We start from the raw sequence: 21258 nt of genomic DNA, 5'->3' as shown, positions 1-21258 counted from the left end.
TGGTTCAGGAGGCATTGCTGACAAGCTTGAGAGAGATGACATTATTTCTCATAGTTTATGCCCATCACAAACATGGGGGCATGTGGAATCCTCATGGAGCAAGGCTCAAACCCATGTCCCCTTCATTGGCAGGTATATTCTTAACTTCTGGACCACCAGGGAAGTCCTTTTCTTGATTGTAAGGGGAATGCATTCAGTCTTTTATAATTAAGATGATGTTAGCTATAATTTTTTATAGATGTCTTTTATCAGTTCAGTTCAGTTCAGTTGCTCAGTCATGTCCAACTCTTTGTGACCCCATGGACTGCAGCATGCCAGGCTTCCCTGTCCATCACCAACTCCTGGAACTTGCTCAAGCTCATGTCCATTAAGTAGGTGATGCCATCCAACCATCTCAGCCTCTGTCATTCCCTTCTCCTCTTGCCTTCAATCTTTCCCAGCATCAGGGTCTTTTCCAAGGAGTCAGTTCTTCACATCAGGTGGCCAAAGTATTGGAGTTTCAGCTTCAGCATCAGTCCTTCCAATGAATATTCAGGACTGATTTCCTTTAGGATGGACTGGTTGGATCTCCTTGCAGTCCAAGGGACTCTCAAGAGTCTTCTCCAACACCACAGTTCAAAACCATCAATTGTTCAGCGCTCAACTTTCTTTATAGTCCAACTCTCACATCCATACATGACTACTGGAAAAACCTTACATAGCTTTGACTAGATAGACTTTTGTTGGCAAAGTAATGTCTCTGCTTTTTAATATGCTGTGTAGATTGGTCATAACTTTTCTTCCAAGGAGCAAGCATCTTTTAATTTCATGGCTGCAGTCACCATCTTCAGTGATTTTGGAGCCCCCCAAAATAAAGTCTGTCACTGTTTCCATTGTTTCCCCATCTATTTGCCATGAAGTGATGGGACTGGATGCCATGATCTTAGTTTTCTGAATGTTGAGTTTTAACCCAACTTTTTCACTCTCTCACTTTTATCAAGAGGCTCTTTAGTTCGTCTTTGCTTTCCACCATAAGGGTGGTGTCATCTGCATATCTGAGGTTACTGATACTTCTCCTGACAATCTTGATTCCAGCTTGTGCTTCATCCAGTCCAGCATTTTGCATAACGCACTCTGCATATAAGGTAAATAGGCAGGGTTCAATATATAGCCTTGATGTACTTCTTTCCCTATTTGAAACCAGTCTGTTGTTCCATGGCCAGTTCTAACTGGTGCTTCTTGACCTGCATACAGATTTCAGGAGGCAGGTCAGATGGTCTGGTATTCCCATTTCTTTAAGAATTTTCCACAGTTTGTTGTGATCCACATAGTCAGAGGCTTTGGCATAGTCAATAAAGCAAAAGTAGACATTTTTCTGGAACTCTCTTGCTTTTTTGATGATCCAGTGGATGTCGGCAGTTTGATCTCTGGTTCCCAGGAATCAAACTGGGGTTTGCTGCCTTGCAGGCAGATTCTTTACCAACTGAGCTATAAGGGAAGCCCTGTGTATCTCTATATTTAAAGCTAATTTTTTTGTAGTGAGCATACAGTTGGGTCTTACTTTCTTTAATCCAGACTGATTTTTTTTTAAACTGGGGTGATTAGATAATTAATAGTTATAGTAATTGTTGATGTGGTTATTTTTGTCATTGATATGGTTAAATCTATCATCTAACAGTTTCGTTTGTATTTGTATCAAATCTTCCTTGTTTCTCTCTTCTGCTTTTTTGTTCTTTTGCCTCTTGAATTATTATTTTTTTTGATTTCACATTATTTTATATGAGTACATTGCATTTGTTTTAACACTTGTTTTTACCTGTGGCTTATTTATTCATTAAAAATAATCAATTATTTTATTTATAATTTAGCATATATTTGTTAAATAACTCTTGTATTCAATATTTAGAGGAAAATTATTGGAGCAGGTGAATCTTGATCTAGGCTTTGGAAGAATGGTAAGATATGCTTTGTTAGAAAATCTATCGTACGTTAGAAGAAGGGCATGAGTAAAGGCACAAAGGTGAAAATTAATAGGGCAAGATGGGTAAATTAGCAAGAGAAACAAAGGTATAAAAATTTTAAGAACATAATAGGAGACTAAAAATGCTTCAAGGATTGATTTAGAAGAAAAAAGATTGCTAAAAGTCTAACAATCTTAATGAAATTGTAAAACATATTCATGTCATAACTTTCTGGGTTTAACTGTCACTTTTTTTTATTCTCAGGAGGTAAGCTACCACTAAAGAAAATAAACCACTAGACTGAAATGAAGTTAAGATAAAAATAAAGTTAAAATCTTACAACTGACTAGTTATATTTGATCATTAATTTCCTCAAGACCTTCTTTATTACCAAATAGTTTAATTCTTATCTCACTTCTTTTTTTTTTTTTGGACAGTTTCTTGTTTTAAATTGTATAATGCTTTCTCTTGGTTTTATTTACTCTTGGACAACTCTTAGTGTTCTTCATGTAACTTTTTCCCCATGTTGGACCCTAAAGTATTGTTAATTATCCATGGTTCTATTGCTGGGCCCATATTATTCTTTCTTTCTTTTTTTCCTCACAATATACTTTCATATAGGTTCTCTGACCATTTCAGTGAGTGCTGGGAAGTTTTAAGATTTTGAGTTGCCTTGAACTTGGAACAATCTACCTGACTTAGGTTTGATTTTTTTTTTTTCATCTAGGGATTGATATTTTGGCTAATATCAACATTTAAGAGAAGGTTTCACCTTGCCTTCATATACAGATTTTCCACTGAGGTATTTGAGCCTGATGACCTCTCTCCTAGGAGGTTACCATATTGATGCTGGACTTAGCGTGGATGCATAATGCACCACAGCCCAGAACTCCTGGGTTCAAGTAGTCCTCCAGCCTCAACTTCCTGAATAGCTGAGTTTACAGGTGCATGCCACCATGCCCAGCTGATGGCCTCTCTCTTAGAGAGTCTGAAATCAGCACTCCCTTGGTTTTATCTTCTATCTAACAATTTGTTGAACAAACATAGCAAATATAATAGATGCTAGTGCTGTGTTCAACTGCTGCCCTAAGTGGTTTATGAGTACTGATTCATTTGATCCTCACAACATTGTAAGGTAGTAGTACTATTATCATATCATCTCTATTTTGCAGACAAGGAATTAAATTAACCTCAGAGAGGTTAAATACTTTATCCAGGGCTACCCCCACAAGTAATGGAGCCAGGTTTTTGAAATCAGGTTGTCTAACTTAAGAACCATGCTTCTAACTAGATATTTTCATAGTTTTCTGGAGATCCTTACTTTTATGTAAGTATGTCAGATACTTGAAATTTAATGTTTCCAAGCCTGAAGTCATTGTTTGCTTTCCATCTGCACTGTCTTCCTCCAGCGGATTTGCCTTTCTTTTCACATCTTAGTTAATGTCATTTCCCTTCCGGTCATTTAGACATTTAATTTGAGTGATTCTGTGCTAACTATTGTACTTTTTCCTTCCTTCAGTTGATCCCTGCATCTTATTGGTTTGACTTTTTATAACTGTCAAATAAGAACATTCTACTCATTTTCATTGTTTAAATTTAGTTGTGATCTCTCATTTGGAACAGCTATTTATTCTCTTCTCAGAGATGTTTGTGTGCTCTCTGGTACCTTGATTATCTCACTAGTCTGCTTGTTAGTTTATGTGTCTCTCTTCTCCATTAGACTCTGCTCTTGTAAAGAAGTACCTTGAATTATGACTTTGCACTCTCAGTACTTAGCTTAATATGTGACATACAGTTGGTACACAATAAATATTTTGTGAATACATGAATTTGTTTGTCATTAGATGTTAGTTTTGATGGCTTTGATAACATCAGATAGTTTTTTTGGGAGATTTACTTTTGGAAAACTGTGTTTCAATGCCTATTTTTTTAAAACTATAGTTTCTATAATTATAGTATCAAGGATAAAATGGAATCTTTCTTATATGTTATCTTCAAAATATATTGTATAGTAAAATAACTTCAAAATGATTAGACTCTTTTTATGGTTTGTGATAATCAAATCTAATTATATTTTCAAGGGTGAAATAGGTTTTATATTCTCTTGGTAGCAATGGAACAGCAAGAAGTGTTTATATTCTTTCCATATGCAAAAATATAACTTATGTAAACCACTGCCATCTCAGAATGAGTGTTTGAAAAGGAGAAGGCAGGTGACTTACATCTTTCTTCTTGATAAAGAATATAATAGTTGCATGTTAATTGCATCCAATATTTAAGTAATGACTGAAAGTGACAGGGAATTTTGGGGACCAAATTTAAGGTATACCAGGGGTTCTGCATTTGCTAATAATTTCTAGCGGTAGCTATATTCACTAATAATTTATCTGCATCAAATAAATGAATAAAGATGTTGTTCTGAGGTGAGTGCAGGAAAGGTGGCAGTTGTTTTCTACACAAGTAAAATCCTCATATGAAACATGCTGCTGACTGTGAGACTGTCAGGCTTCCTTTTGTTTTGAAAAGCACAGTTCTGCTCCCCTGTTAACGGTGTGCTTGTGCTTTATTTGCAGCATCTGGCGAGGCCCCAATGTGAACTGCACAGACAGTTCGGGTTACACGGCTTTACACCATGCAGCCTTAAATGGACATAAGTAAGTGCCACTTATTTGGACTGGAATCTGTGTGTATTTAGTTACATGTGATGAAGTTAATTATGTCTGATGGTTCCTGTCTCATGGTGCCATGAGTCCCCTGGGCTTAGATGAATGTGGAAAAGCACCAGGTGTTCAACACTTGACATGTTCAAAGTGGTAGGAATGTTGCTGAGGATGAGTACGTGCAGAGTGCAGATCAAGTCAAAGATCACACAGGGAAAATGGAAGAAGTGCCAGGACCGTGTTAGTTACGTGTACATTTGGCATGGAAATGGGATAAACCAGGGGTTCCCAACCCCTGGGCCACAGATGGGTACTGGTCCATGGCTTGTTAGGAAGCAGGCTGCACAGCAGGAAGCTAGAGGCAGGAGAGTGAGCAAAGCTTGTCTGTATTTACAAACTCTCCCCATCACTCACATTAATGCCTAAACTCTGCCTCCTGTTACGTCAGTGACATTCATTAGATTCTCATAGGAGTGTGAACCCTACTTGAACTGTGCATATAAGGGATCTAGTTTACGTGCTGTTTGTGAGAATCATCCCCAAACCACCCTTCTCCCCACTCCCTGCTACTGCTAAGTCACTTCAGTCGTGTCCGACTCTGTGTGACCCCATAGACGGAAGCCCACCAGGCTTCCCCATCCCTGGGATTCTCCAGGCAAGAACACTGGAGTGGGTTGCCATTTCCTTTTCCAATGTGTGAAAGTGAAAGTGAAGTCGCTCAGTAGTGTCCGACCCTTAGCGACCCCATGGACTGCAGCCTACCAGGCTCCTCCGTCCATGGGATTTTCTAGTCAAGAGTACTGGAGTGGCTTGCCATTGCCTTCTCCCTGGGTCCGTGGAAAAATTGTCTTCTACAAAACCAGTCCCTGGTGCCAAAAAGATTATGGACTGATGGGATAAACCATTTAATGATGCCTCCCTACTTTTTGGGGTGTCTTCACAAATTACAGGGTTATTCAGTAAGAATGCACTCTTTTAGAGAGTCTTGCTCTTATAAGCCATGGCCACTTCCACAAACCTCTTTGAAATCCTCAAACTAAGCTAACATGCTTTCTCTTTGTCGTTCATGAATGGTCTCTCGGGTTTTAAACCTCTTTAACCTGTGGAATTATATTTCAAATAATGTGATAGTCTACGATATGGAGAGTGAAAAAATGTATAACCATCAACACTATTTTATTGACAGTGTTTTAGCCGGGAAACCTAATGGTTTAGTGATAAAGTGTGAGGAGTCCTCTGAATGAGTCAAATGTTCTGTCGTCCTTCATCAGAAGAAAGGTGACCTTGTTCATGTGTCTCCCCTCCTATCTGTTTTTCCTTTGCTTTAATGATTCAAGTTAGTCTTTTCAGATCTGGATCATTTCATTTCACTTCAGTTGTTTTAAACATGGTAATTACTGCCTTAAAATTACTATAGTGTGCTAAGTCACTAAGTCTTGTCTGCCTGCTTACAACACTATGGACTGTAGCCCACCAGGCTCCTCTGTCCATGGGATTTCCCAGGCAAGAATACTGGAGTGGGTTGCCATTCCCTTCTCCAGGGGTTCTTCCTGACCCAGGGATCAAACCTGCATCACCTGCATTGCAAGTGGATTCTTTTACCACTGAGCCACCTGGAAAGCCTCCAAAATTACTGCTAGTTATCTTTCAATTTTGCATTTAACATTTCTTTCATTCTGTGAATTGAGACCCAAAGGACTTAATTATACTTGATTACACTTCATGGCCTTAAAGCTCTCATACAAGGACCTTACCATTTTTGTCATTATTTATCATTATGACATGTTTACCTTAAAACTTATTGCATAAATTGAACATTATCAATCTGTTTGAGGAAACTTTGAATTATGTAAAATATCATAAACTTAATGTTTCATCACTTAGATCCTTAGTATTGGAATTCCCAAATTACATTCTTTTTCATCCAGTCCTTATTCTATATGTCACCTTATACTGTTGAACTTAGAACTTTTTATTTTGCTGAGTCTTTTTCAGCTATATTGCTACCCTTCTCTAGAGTGGAAAATGTGTCCAGATTCTTACCATTTGAGTCTTTTAAAGGAATTGCTATTTATTCTTCTTCATACCTGAGTCATCAGGAGGGAAGTCAGTTAAATCAGCCCAAGCTGACTTCTTTGGCCATTTTAGTTGTGGATTCAGTGCCTCTGGTGGAACCATGTTTCTTAGTCCCAGCTGGGAAGACAAGCTATCAAGTATAATGGACAGAAGATTTTGGGCTTGACTATTTGAGCTATACAACTTTTCTTGTCTACCTCAGCTTGGCATTATTTCTCAAAATAATATTGTACCCAAATATCCGTTTCTTGATTTTCAGTGAAGTTTTAAGTAAACGTTTTTGGTTTATATGTGACATCCTATGAAGTTCTAAGCATTGGGATATATTTCTCTGAGGCCTCTTGCATGATTTTTAGTTTTATAGGCAGTGTACAAAGTGAGGATAATTTAGGTGAATTAAATAGCAGTCATTAAGCTTATCATAAAGAGATAGGGATTTCACTATATTTCTTTAAGATCTTTAATTGCAGGGGTTCTCTGAGGATTATATATCTCTGCTTTGCTTTCATCTAAAGGTATCATTTTTCTTTTAATTGTTTTGCTTTCTTTCTTTTTTTTTTTTTTTAACAAAACCACTCAGATGGCATTCCCTCCCTCTTACTTTCTCAGAAGAGAAAGATTTTACTTAGTGTCATCATACAGGTATTGGAAAAAAGTAGGAAAATTCTAATCCCATCTCTCCCTCCCTGCCAGTTATGTGACCTTGAGCCATTTAATTAACCTCTTTATGCCTCAGTTCAAATGTACTGAATACACCATATTCCTTTGAATTATAACATTTTATGGTATAATATTTTGTTATTTGTGGCTCAGTTAGGTACTATGATGTTACAGTTCTGAAATTTGGATTTTCATCTAGAAAGAATTCTTGATTTTAAATTATTTAAATTATCAAGGACTTTTAAAGTTGCAGATCATTTATTCTATCCTACCTTCATTACTTCTTTTATTTTATAGATGGAGAAACAAGACCATGCTGGATAAGTGACTTAGTGGCCACTTAATCATTAAGGTGGGGCTGTATCTAGAGTCCGAGTGTATACTTTTACCTGTAATTTACATTATATCCCTCTGTGACTGTATGCACATCAGTGTTCTAATTTCTTGTTGGTTTTTCTCTGTCACATTATGTATTTCTGGCTGCCTCCCATTATCACCAAGTAGTGTATTCTCATGGAATGCTCATTTAAATATTGCCATAAGAAAAGATATTTGTAGAATAAAAACTTGTCATAGAATATACCTCAGAGCCAGAGGACAAAGGTTTACCTTTTCTTCATCTTTGGTATTCTCACTTCAAATAAACAATGAAACATTGTGCTGTATTCCTCCCAAGCAAGCCTTAGCAGTCAGCATAGAAATATTTCATTTCTATCCTTGTTCCTGCTGCTGTTGTATCCATCAACTTTAGATTGTTTTCATAAACATGATTTCTAGGCTGAAAGTGTTAGTTGCTCAGTCATGTCCAACTCTTTGGACTCCATGGTATGTAACCCACCAGGCTCCTCTGTCCATGGGATTCTCCAGGCAAGAATACTGGAATGGGTTGGTATTCCCTTCTCCAGGGGATCTTCCGGCCCAGGAATTGAACCTGGGTCTTCTGCATTGCAGGCGGTTTCTTTATGGACTGAGCCACCAAGGAAGTTCATGGAATTATAGAGCTGGAAGAAATGTTACAGGGTCTTATAGTTTATTCATTTGCTTTGGGTATGCTTTCCCCTTTCCTCCAATATATAATCTGTGGCCTAAACACTGCAAATTAAGACTGTATCCTCACTATTTTGTATGTTTTATTGAGAGTCTTGTTTATCACTGCTAGTTAGCCCACAAATGGAACATTTTATATACCTGAAATACATTATTTCACAATGAAAAATTCATCTCCACTTAGCCAAATCAGGACACAATAGAAATTGAACTCTTGGTGATTTCCTGAGTCATATGTAATTACAGATGAGAAAATTGTTACTTTTAAATGATACAAAAAGCACAGTCAGTAGAACAAATTTAACTTGAATGATTGTAAATAAATTATTTCAATAGATAGGCTAGAGATTTATCTTTTCTTCTTTTTCTTTTTAAAATATGGAGGATTCATTGTCTCTCTCATATATTTCTTTTGCAAATTTTATTGCCTTAATTAACTCTCTTCTGAATAGCAATAGCAATTTCTTCTGAGATAGCCAACTTCCTCTCTCCTTTCCTCCACTTCCTCCTTCCTTTTCTTACTCCCTCCTTTCTTCCCTTCTACTCTCCTCTTTCCCTCTCTTCCTCTTTCCTTCTTTTCTTTGCTCTTTCTTTTCTGTCTTTTAAAATAATAACCTTATTATTTTAATAATCCCTATTGGTTCAGTTCAGTCGCTCAGTCGTGTCTGACTCTTTGCAACCGCATGAATCGCAGCACACCAGGCCTCCCTGTCCATCACCAACTCCTGGAGTTCACCCAAACTCATGTGCATCGAGTCAGTGATGCCATCCAGCGATCTCATCCTCTGTCGTCCCCTTTTCCTCCTGCCCTCAATCCCTCCTGGCATCATGGTCTTTTCCAATGAGTCAGATCTTCACATGAGGTGGCCAAAGTATTGGAGTTTCAGCCTCAACATCAGTCCTTTCAATGAACACCCAGGACTGGTCTCCTTTAGGATGGACTGGTTGGACCTCCTTGTAGACCAAGGGACTCGCAAGAGTCTTCTCCAACACCACAGTTCCAAAGCATCAATTCTTCTGTGCTCAGCTTTCTTCACAGTCCAACTCTCACATCCATACATGACTACTGGAAAAACCATAGCCTTGACTAGACGGACCTTTGTTGGCAAAGTCATATCTCTGATTTTTAATATCCTGTCTAGTTTGGTCATAACTTTCCTTCCAAGGAGTGAGTGTCTTTTAATTTCATGGTTGCAATCACTATCTGCAGTGATTTTGGAGCCCAAAACAATAAAATCAGCCACTGTTTCCACTGTTTCCCCATCTATTTGCCATGAAATGCTGGGACCAGATGCCATGATCTTAGTTTTCTGAATGTTGAGCTTTAAGCCAACATTTTCACTCTCCTCTTTCACTTTCATCAAGAGGCTTTTGAGTTCCTCTTCACTTTCTGCCATAAGGGTGGTGTCATCTACATATCTGAGGTTATTGATCTTTCTCCCGGCAATCTTGAATCCAGCTTGTGTTTCTTCCAGCCCAGCGTTCCTCATGATGTACTCTGCATATAAGTTAAATAAGCAGGGTGAAAATGTACAGCCTTGACGTACTCCTTTTCCTATTTGGAACCAGTCTGTTGTTCCATGTACAGTTCTGACTGTTGCTTCCTGACCTGCATACAGGTTTCTCAAGAGGCAGGTGAGGTGGTCTGGTATTCCCATCTCTTTCAGAATTTTCCACAGTTTATTGTGATCCACACAGTCAAAGGCTTTGGCATAGTCAATGAAGCAGAAATAGATTTTTTTCTGCAACTCTCTTGCTTTTTCGATGATCCAGCTGGTGTTGGCAATTTGATCTCTGGTTCCTCTGCCTTTCTTAAAACCAGCTTGAACATCTGGAATTTCACGGTTCTTGTATTGCTGAAGCCTGGCTTGGAGAATTTTGAGCATGACTTTACTAGTGTGTGAGATGTGTGCGATTGTGCAGTAGTTTGAGCATTCTTTGGCATTGCCTTTTTTTGGGATTGGAATGAAAACTGACCTTTTCCCGTCCTGTGGCCACTGCTGAGTTTTCCAAATTTGCTGGCATATTGAGTGCAGCACTTTCATAGCATCATCTTTCAGGATTTGAAATAATGTTTTACTAAACCTGTATGTTCATATTTCGTTCTGAATTCTCTCTTCTTAGAAAATTGCTGGTTTCATTTTCTTGTTAAGTTTCATCTCATTAAACTATGTTGGATACATTGTGATTCTTGGATGCTGTTTTGGAAAATGTCAGTACTAAATTGTCATTGTATCTTTGAAATATGTTTGTTATTTGATATGTGTGGGATTATTTTCTGTTCTTGCTTTTGATTCTTTAAATATTAATGCTTCAATCGTACAAAAGGATTCAATTATAGATCAGTTCGGTTCAGTTCAGTTGCTCAGTACTGTCCGACTCTCTGCGACCCCATGAATCACAGCACGCCAGGCCTCCCTGTCCATCACCAACTCCCAGAGTTCACTCAAACTCATGTCCACAGAGTTGGTGATGCCATCCAGCCATCTCATTCTCTGTCGTCCCCTTCTCCTCCCGCCCCCAACCTTCCCCAGCATCAGAGTCTTTTCCAGTGAGTCAACTCATTGCATGAGGTGGCCAAAGTACTGCAGTTTCAGCTTTAGCATCAGTCCTTCCAATGAACACCCAGGATTCATCTCCTTTAGAATGGACTGGTTGGATCTCCTTGCAGTCCAAGAGACTCTCAAGAGTCTTCTCCAACACCACAGTTCAAAAGCAGTCCTCCATTATCTATAATCAAGATTGTATCTCAAATTGGATCTAGACTCTAGATAGTTAACTATCTGCTATATCTTTTATTTGCTCAGAATAGACTTTCTAATGAAAGAAGGGCACTTCCTCTAAAAATTTCTATAATCTAATCCATGAAGTTGCTCTTTGAATCACCTACAAATATCTTTAGTTTGTTGCTTCTTTCTTGGATTAGAATATTAACTAATTAAAATTTGACTTTATTCACTCTATCTGGAAATAAATCTCTGAGAGTGAATTCAGTATATAAAGGAGCTCCAGTTAGAAAATGCAGTGAATTGTCCTGAAGTCTTCTGACCACGTTGAGCATATTTGCAATTTTATTTCCATAAAGGAGAAGTAAAATCTTCAAGAAAGTCTGAAATCAAAAGGGCCTTAATAACTTTGAGAATTTCATTAGTTTATTAATTAATAATTTACATGTCATTAGTTTATTACATCCATATGAAGATGATTTGCATTTATTTCAAAATTCTTTGACTTACCAACAAACATAAGAAGATGAAATGAAATAAATTTCTTTGGTTAACTATTGGGAAACTTGCTGTTGAGGTAAAGAAATTTGAATGTTGAATCTTCCCAATTAATTTAATTTTGCTTAGAATGTATACTGAAATTCTTAAAAGATATTTCATACTAATCAGAAGTATTATTTATATCTATCAAAAAAATGAAACAAATGAAACATGATAGCAAAAATCAATACTTTTAGAATTCCTATTTTTACCTGAACTTACATTTTTAAACCTCAAGCTGCAAAATGTTGCAGTGATTTAATCTGAATTATTATTAAACTTAATTGGGTATTTTGTTTTGTTCCTGGGAAATGGAATTATTTTTTCTGTGATCTCATCAATTACATTTATTTTAGTGTTTTGGAGAATTTTTTGTCTAATGCTGTAAGAAAGATTGCCACTTTATGTTTAAGATATAGGTATTTTCTGCTTGCTAGCTTATAGACAGTTTTCATCAATATAACTTAATATTTCATGCCAGATAACCAAGCACAGTCAACATATTCATGGTACTTTTGGAAGATATAAGATGCAACTTAAATAAAAGTAAAAAAGAGGAGTTAACTGGGCTCATCATGGTGATCAGTTTGCAACTGATTCATGTTTCAGATCATTATGTTTTACACTTGAAACTAAAATCATGTTATATTTCAATTATATCTCTCCCCAAAACCAACTACCCCCCAAATGAAAAACAACTACTCTTATGTTTAGACATTAAAGAAAGTACCTGAAACTTAATTTGTTCTTGATAAGCCTGGATGAAAAAGGCCTATATAATACATATTACTTGTGGTATACATGGATACATCATAAGAAAGATCATACATCATAAGAAATGATCCTTTATTGATTAATATTTTGCTTAAGTTTCAGTGAGACCAATGGGCACTCATTTGATCAAAGATATAACTTTATATTTCAAAAATATGTTTTTATATTAGAAATCTGAGTTCACCCAGTTTATTAGCTGGTATCTCTGAATAAGAGAAAAGATCTTTAAATAAATTTAAATTAAAAGTAAATTTTATAGAAAATTTATTTGATAAAATAAGCTAAAAAACTTGAATATAAATAATAATATTTATTTAGAATCTTGGTGTTCACCAAAGACAATTTTATAAACATGCAGATTATTCTTTTCTGATTTAGATATTAGGTGGTAGTAACTTACACAATACAAATAATTAGTAAGATGGTCAGTTTTTTCACTGTATCATAACTCTTCCTGATAATAAATGCATATCACACACATTATTTGAAAATGTCAAGAAAAATTGAACCCAAGAACAAATGAAATTCTAAATGATTTGAGAGTAAAAGAAAATAATATTGATGACTCCATCAAAATTTCCTCTTTCCTCGTAGAAAGGAAATGTTTAGAAGTTTCAGAATTCTTTTTGATTTGCTTAGGCATTAAAGAATGAAATTAAAACCCTCCACATAATTGTCCCTTTTTAATATATGGATTTGGAGAAAGCTGTTTTTTTTTTTTTTTTTTTTCTTTGTGTAGGATAAATTCTACAGATCACTCTCAGGTATTTAACAATGCTTCCTTTGGTGTTATTTTACCTTTTATTTAAATACTGATATATTTCAGTTCAAGAAAAAAGAAGGCAAAAATTGTTTAACATTGCAGCAAACAGCTTTAAGAATAGTTTTTGATTGTATACAGTTTTACAGTAATATTCGTTTCTCATTTGATTTATACCACAAACCTTTTAGACCAGCAGATACATGTAATCTCTAAATTCCATTTTAACAGTGTTTGAAAGAGAGACAAAGGTTATTTGAATTGTCCAAGATTGGTAAAGAATCTGCCTGCAATGCAGGATCTGCACAGGGCACAGCTTGGATCTCTGGATGGGGAAGATCCCCTAGGGGAGGACGTGGCAACCCACTCCAGTATCTTTGCCTGGAGAATCCCATGGACAGAGGAGCCTGACAGACTACTGTTTATAGGGTTACAAATATAAAACACTGATGAAAGAAATCAAAGATGACCCAAATAGATGGAGAAATATACCATGTTCATGGATCAGAAGAATCAATATGGTGAAAATGAGTGTATTACCCAAAGCAATCTATAGATTCAATGCAATCCCTATCAAGCTACCAATGGTATTTTTCAGAGAACTAGAACAAATAATTTCACGATTTGTATGGAAATACAAAAAAACTCGAATAGCCAAAGCAATCTTGAGAAAGAAGAATGGAACTGGAGGACTCAACCTGCCTGACTTCAGACTATACTACAATAGTCTGAAGACTATAGTGTCTTGTCATCAAGACAGTATGGTAGTGGCACAAAGACAGAAATGTAGATCAATGGAACAAAATAGAAAGCCCAGCGATAAATCCATGCACGTATGGACACCTTATCTTTGACAAAGGAGGCAAGAATATACAATGGAGAAAAGACAATCTCTTTAACAAGTGGTGCTGGGAAAACTGGTCAAGCAGCAGTGGAAGAATGAAACTAGAACCCTTTCTAACACCATACACAAAAATAAACTCAAAATGGATTAAAGATCTAAATGTAAGACCAGAAACTATAAAAGTCCTAGAGGAAAGCATAGGCAAAACACTCTCTGACATAAAACACAGCAGGATCCTCTATGACTCACCTCCCAGAGTAATGGAAATAAAAATAAAAATAAATGGGACCTAATTAAACTTAAAAGCTTCTGCACAGCAAAGGAAACTATAAGCAAGGTGAAAAGACAGCCTTCAGAATGGGAGAAAATAATAGCAAATGAAGCAACTGACAAAGAATTAATCTCAAAAATATAGAAGCAACTCCTGCAGCTCAATTCCAGAAAAATAAATGACCCAATCAAAAAATGGGCCAAACAACTAAGCAAACATTTCTCCAAAGAAGAAATACAGATAGCTAACAAACATATGAAAAGATGCTCAGCATCACTCATTATCAGAGAAATTCTAATCAAAACCATAATGAGGTGCCATCTCACACTGGTCAGAATGGCTGCTATTCAAAATTCTACAACCAATAAATGCTGGAGAGGGTGTAGAGAAAAGGGAACCCTCTTACACTGTTGGTGGGAATGCAAACTAGTACAGCCACTATGGAGAACAGTGTGGAGATTCCTTAAAACCTGGAAATAAAACTGCCACATGACCCACCAATCCCACAATTCAGGAAACCAGAATTGAGAGACATGTGTATCCCAGTGTTCGTCGCAGCACTGTTTACAATAGCTAGGACATGGAAGCAACCTAAATGTCCATCAGCAGACAAATGGATAAGAAAGCTGTGGTACACACAATGGAATATTACTGAGCTATTAAAAAGAATGCATTTGAATCAATTCTAATGAGGTGGATGAAACTGGAGCTTATTACACAGAGTGAAGTAAGTCAGAAAGAAAAACACCAACACAATATTTAAGTGCATATATATGGAATTTAGAAAGATGGTAACGATACCCTGTATGCAAAAGATACACAGATAAAGAACAGACTTTTGGACTCTGTGGGAGGAGAAGGTGAGGCTGGGATGGTTCGAGAGAATAGCACTGAAACATGTATATTACCATATGTGAAATAGATTACCAGTCCAGGTTTGATGCATGAGACAGGGTGCTCAGGGCAAGAGCACTGGAATGACCCTGAGGAATGGAATGGGGAGGGAGATGGGAGGGGGATTCAGGATGGGGAACACATGTACACCCATGGCTGATTCATGTCAATGTATGGCAAAAACCTCTACAGTATTGTAAAGAAATTAGCCTCCAATTAAAATAAATAAATTAATTAAAAAAAAGAGACATGACTGAGGTGATTGAGCACACACAGGTACACACACAAACCAAGTTACTAAGTATTAGAGAGTTAAAACTTCAAACCAGGTCTGATTCTTAGCTGTTTTTGTTATTCTAAAATATTGAATCCTTTTCACCACTTTGTAAGTTACTTATCTGAGAATGGAAGAGCTTATATAACAACTCTTACGTGCTGGAGAGGTGGGAAGAAGCATAGAAGCTGGGCAAACTTCAGGTTTCCTTCTGATTTTCAGACTGTTGTTTCCAAAGGTGATTTGAAGGAAGCACTTTTACTTTTAAAGAATTTTATTTTTACTTGGGGCAAGAACTAATATTTGTATAGTGTTTTACTATTCATTGAATGGCTTCTCTTTTATGTTCTCATTTAATGTTCTTACCAGTGTTGAGCAATAGGCACTATTATTATTTTCTACAGGAAAGAAAAAGAAAAATAAGACTAATTGATACTGTAGTGGTCATATTATTGGTAGTTTGCATAGCTGGGCTTCCTTGGGGGCTCATATAGTAAAGAATCTACCTGTAATGTAGGAAACCTGGGTTCGATCTCTGGGTTCGATACCTGTCCCTGGGTTGGCAAGATCCCCTGGAGAAGGGAATGGCAATCCACTCCAATATTCTTGCGTGGAGAATTCTATGGGCAGAGGAGCCTGGCGGGCTACAGTCCATGGGGTCGCAAAGAGTCAGACACGACTGAGCGACTAATACTTTTACTTGCATCACTGGTACTTTACATTCAAGTCCTTTGAATTCAGGACTTATAAAATAATACTATTTTTAGAAAAGAAATGTTAAAATGAGGCTTACTTTCTCTGAAATCTTATCATTAGAATAATTGTGTCAGTAATATAACTTGTCTCATAAGTGAATTTTCCTCTAAAATAATGTCTTAGGCTTGGAGGAGGAAAGTGAGAGTATACAAGTATAAACAACACATATTCAAAGTATGTCCTGTGCCATGGCTGAAAGTTATTAATTTTTTTTCAACCTTTCAGGGTCTCTTTCCTACTGTGCTGCTTTCTCTTTTATATGACTCTTCAATCCTTTATTCCACTTCTCTATCGGAAAGACGTATAATTTTCTAAATGTCTTTTAGCAGGATGATAACTTTTGTTTGTAAACAGGGTATTTGCTTGCACTTCAAATCTTCCTTCAGACTAAATCTCAGATATAAGTTATCTGGGAATACTCTGTTTTTAAAAAATATGTGAAGAGGTATACTTTTAAGTTATTTTACTAAATTCATTCGGTTAATAAAATTAGATAAATTTTGCCCAAAAGATCTCTAGTACTTGTATGGGTCAGTCATTGAATGCTGTGTGTGTGTGTGTGGTGGTAGTTTCTTCCAGGTAAGTAAAATAGCCAAATGTTGAATAGGCAAACTCTTAAACCCAATTGTATGTCTCAGTACCTTAATGATTACTCTGATTCCAGTCAGTATCTAATATACTTTTATGATTATCTGTTTAGTAGTAGCCATATTGTTCAGCATATTTTCTTCTGTTTTTTTTTTTTTTTTTTCTTTTTTAGGGACATAGTTCTCAAACTGCTTCAGTATGAGGCATCAACAAATGTAGCAGACAACAAAGGTTATTTTCCTATTCACCTGGCTGCCTGGAAAGGAGATGTGGAAATTGTGAAGATTCTTATTCATCATGGACCATCACATTCCAGAGTCAATGAACAGGTACATTTGTCAAGTATTTGCGCATGCTCTGATTTTTGAGAGTTTTGTGACGTCAAAGCCACATTGCAAAATTGATTATTTCTGTCTTTACTCTGCCAAAGATCATCCTACTGCTGAATTTGCTAAAGGAGATATCATTTGTAAAGATATTTGTTAATAAGAAAATCCCACATAAATGAAGTAGTTCTAGTATTTTTGCCTGCTTTACATGAGCATCCATTTTAAAGTTATTGAATATTTAAAGATAGAACAGAATTCACATTCATAATGTGAAAGTAGTTTTTCTTAATAAAATTTTAGATGCTAGAACAATGATGATAGCTATCATTTGCATAATACTTTACCATTTGCATAGCACTTTTATATTAAGTGCTATTTTGTGAATTAAAATGCAAATACAATGTATACAGTTGCTAGTCACATATTAAATTAAAAACTTACTGTACACACACACATACACACACACACATGGCTAGAATAAGTTCAGTAAAACACAGCAGCAGGATGAAACTGACAGATAAAGTAAAAATATTTGCAACTACATAATATCCATGTTACACTTAATGCATATATTTAAAAATAATGCCACTCAGTGTGCTAAATAAATAAGACCACAGATTCCAGAAAGTATAATACAATCCTCTAGTATAGTATGATAACAAACGAGCTCTGCCTGCCCCCTACTGTTCCCATTTTGTAAAACTGTATTTGAAAACCAGCGTGCAGCCCAACAATTGAATTACAAACAGGGCATTAAGCTGCAGGTTGGCCGCTGTCCAGTACGGATGCAAGGAGGCTACCTTAGGGCAAGCACGTCTAATGTAGTACAGTTAGGATATTATTCATATGGGTACAGACTTTACAGACACTTGACTGAAATTCAGATTAAAAATGAATACTTACTAGCTGTATACAGCAAAGGGAAGAAAATATAATATTTTTCTTACATCAAAATGCAGTTGTGTAAAGAACTAATCAGGAAAAATGTTTTATTAATTGGAAAAATGTCTTGTTAATATATATCACAATAAAATGTCTATGTTTTCATGTTACAGAATGCAGAATATTTTTATGAGAATAGTGAATTCAAGTCTTTACAAAATGATGGATATGGCTGTCTTTATTTATCATGCTAAAAAGGAAATTTATGAGAATGCTGCCTATTCCTCAGAAAACCAAATTAAAAGATCATTGGTGGGATGAGCCATCTGGTGGTTATTCTTAAAACTGAATGCCCAAAGCAAACCTAAAGTAATAAGATGGAAAAACAAACCAAGGTTAAACAACTGAATATTAGTTTCTACAAACAATATTTTTTAAGTGACATGAAAATAAGGGAGAAAACCCTAACCCTAACCAACATTTACATTTGAATGTTGAAGATTTTAAATAGCATAGAAAAACTGTTATTTTCTGTGATGTTGAATAAATCAATTTAAGTATAAAATTTTTTTTTTGAGGAGATTGGACTTCAAAATTCTTTTTTCAATTCTGTTACTTTATGTTGTGGTCTCTATTAAATGAGTTAAAATATTTTGAGATTTTTTAATACCATGTTTTCCATATTTTTTGTTTGTTATGTACATATTCCTTTAGTACTAACATTGATTTCTCATTCAATGTTATTTCTTCTAAAAGTTTCTGATGTAGGAATTTTGTTTTCATAGGTAAATTTTGATTTTAGCTTTATTGCTCCCCCCAAATGGGACAGAGTATACTAATTAATTATATACCTTTATGTATTTAAGCAATAGAGGGCAGGAATGAAAATGATAATGAACATTTACTGAGATTTATGATAACCAGGCAGTTTTACCTACAATATGTTATTTAATTAATTCTCGCAATTCTCTGAAGTGATTGTTATCACTTCCATTTTATAGATGGGAAATCAGGCTCAGTAAATCTAAGTAACGCATATAAGTTCACATATTACTGAGTGACTTAAACTGAGACTTGGACTCAGATCTCTATAATTTCAGAGCCCTCCACAATAGTGCACTAGTATTACATCATAAACCCTATCACTTATGGAGTGCTTACTATATGCTAGGCATTGTGCAGAGTACTTCATCTACATTATCTTTCTAAGCTCTACCATTGCCTAATAAGGTAGGTATTACTTACTGTTCCTGCTTTATATATGAGGAAACCACCTTAGAAAGACTAAGTAACATCTCTTTGATATCACAGCTGCTAAGAAATGCGATTAGTACTTGAACTCAGGTTTTTCTGATCCAAAGCCCAGGCTTATAACCAGTAACACATTATGTTATGATGTTAAAATTATGCCCAATCATCAGGGCTTCATTCTGATTTCTGAATGCTACCTTTGGTTTATTATACAGCTTTCTTTCAAAATAATTATAACTTATGTTTTAATATTTTAAGTTTATAAGGCATTTTCCTATATGTTATCACCTTTGATTTGTTAGTTGTTTTCTAAGGTTATAGAGAAGGTAATATTCTAATTTTATAGTAAGATAGTTTCAGAGAGATGGAATGATTTACTGTTGCTAATAAGTACATGTTAGCACTTCAACCTGGGTCACCATTTTATGCTGCCCTAGAATTAGTGGTCAATTTAGAGTGAAATAATTTTGGAAACAAAGTGGACTCTGCCCTAATTATGGTTTTTATAATTGCCACATCTTTCTTGTCTTTTGTCACTTCATTTATTATTTCTTTTTCTGTTATGTATGTTTTCAATTTATATTTCTTTGTATATTCATTTCCCTCCTGTCTTTCCTCCCTCTTTTCTTTTCTTTTACTTTCTCTTCTTTTTCTCTTTATTTTTGCATTAGGACAGAAACCAGAGGAGCCTTTTCTAATAAGTGTATTCACCAAAACTTCAAACTTTGCATTCACCAAAACTTCAAATCCAACTAGTATTAGATAGTTTCCATTAGTGTTACTTTGAAGTAAGGCCTTTGGTAAATAGCTTTTTTAAAGCCAGTTTCTTACTGCCACCCATTGTCTGGAATTGTCCTTATTTTTTAGAGAACACTTATCTGACAAAAAAAGAAGGAAGTCAAAACAGTTTAAGAATGTTTAATGTAGACATCTGAAGAATTGATACTTGCAGTCTGCGGTGCTGGAGAAGACTTAAGAGTCCCTTAGACTGCAAAGAGATCAAATCAGTCAATCCTAAAGGAAATCAACCCTGAGTATTCATTGGAAGGACAGATACTGAAGCTGAAACTCCACTACTTTGGCCACCTGATGCGAAGAGCTGATTCATTGGAAAAGACCCCGATGCTGGGAAAGATTGAAGGCAAAAGGAGAAGTGGGCAAGAGAGGATGAGATGGTTGGATGGCATCACTGACTCAATGGACATGAGTTTGAGCAGTCTCTGGGAAATAGTGAAGGACAGGGAAGCCTGGCATGCTGCAGTCTGTGGGGCTGTAAAGAGTTGGACATGACTTATCGACTGAACAAAAACAAAGTGTAGATATACTAACAATTGTTAACTAGTATTTTATTCAGTTCAGTTCAGTTCACTTCAGTCGCTCAGTTGTGTCCGACTCTCCACGACCCCATGAATCACAGCACACCTGTTATTGCAGCCTATTTATTTCAAATTGGATTTTTTAGACCACTAGTGACTATGTATATGAGTATACAACCATGGTTTTTCTAAAGATGCCACAATTGTGGTCTTCCCTGATGTGACAAGCCAAGTATATCTTAGATATTATGGATAAACTCTATGAACATTTTCTCCTAAGTCTTGAATGATTGAAAATTTTTTTTGAGATCTGAATAGTGATAATTGGAGTTAATAGAAAATTTCAGTTTTGCACTTATATTTTCCTAGGCTAAGTCCTTTGCAAGGTAGAGAGGTCTTTGAGGAATTGTTTCATAGTTCACTTTTCTATTCCTCAAAGAGGTGCTGTATTTTTAAAAATGAGATTTAATCTCTTTTCAACCAATGGGAAATTTGGTTTAGTCAGGAGGCATATTTCTATATCACATTTTCATGGTTTAAAGTAATAAGATTGATTTTTAAATCAGATTTATAAAACTTGACCCGATAATAAAATCAGGGAGTGTAAGCCTCTATGTTCTAAGTCTGTGAGGAAGAAGACTATGGTAACACATTTAAACTAAGAACAGGA

The 21258-nt window shown here is 35.9% G+C and overlaps 1 protein-coding gene across 1 annotated transcript in view; it reads left to right on the top strand.

The window, feature by feature from the left end:
- LOC148777644 (ankyrin repeat and sterile alpha motif domain-containing protein 1B-like) overlaps positions 1-21258 on the top strand; it is a 573212-nt gene that overhangs the window by 153827 nt on the left and 398127 nt on the right. The window contains exons 2-3 of the mRNA XM_088837030.1: positions 4514-4594; positions 16983-17139. Coding sequence (XP_088693156.1) covers positions 4514-4594; positions 16983-17139 — 238 coding nt within the window. The remainder of the gene's footprint in view (positions 1-4513; positions 4595-16982; positions 17140-21258) is intronic.

This window comes from Moschus berezovskii, chromosome 6 (assembly GCF_049115385.1).
Source record: "Moschus berezovskii isolate FMDL1 chromosome 6, NW_MosBer_1.0, whole genome shotgun sequence".
NCBI classification, from domain to species: Eukaryota; Metazoa; Chordata; class Mammalia; order Artiodactyla; family Moschidae; genus Moschus; species Moschus berezovskii.
The sequence above is the reverse complement of the archived record's forward strand: the minus strand, read 5'-3'. Positions and strand labels throughout refer to the sequence as shown.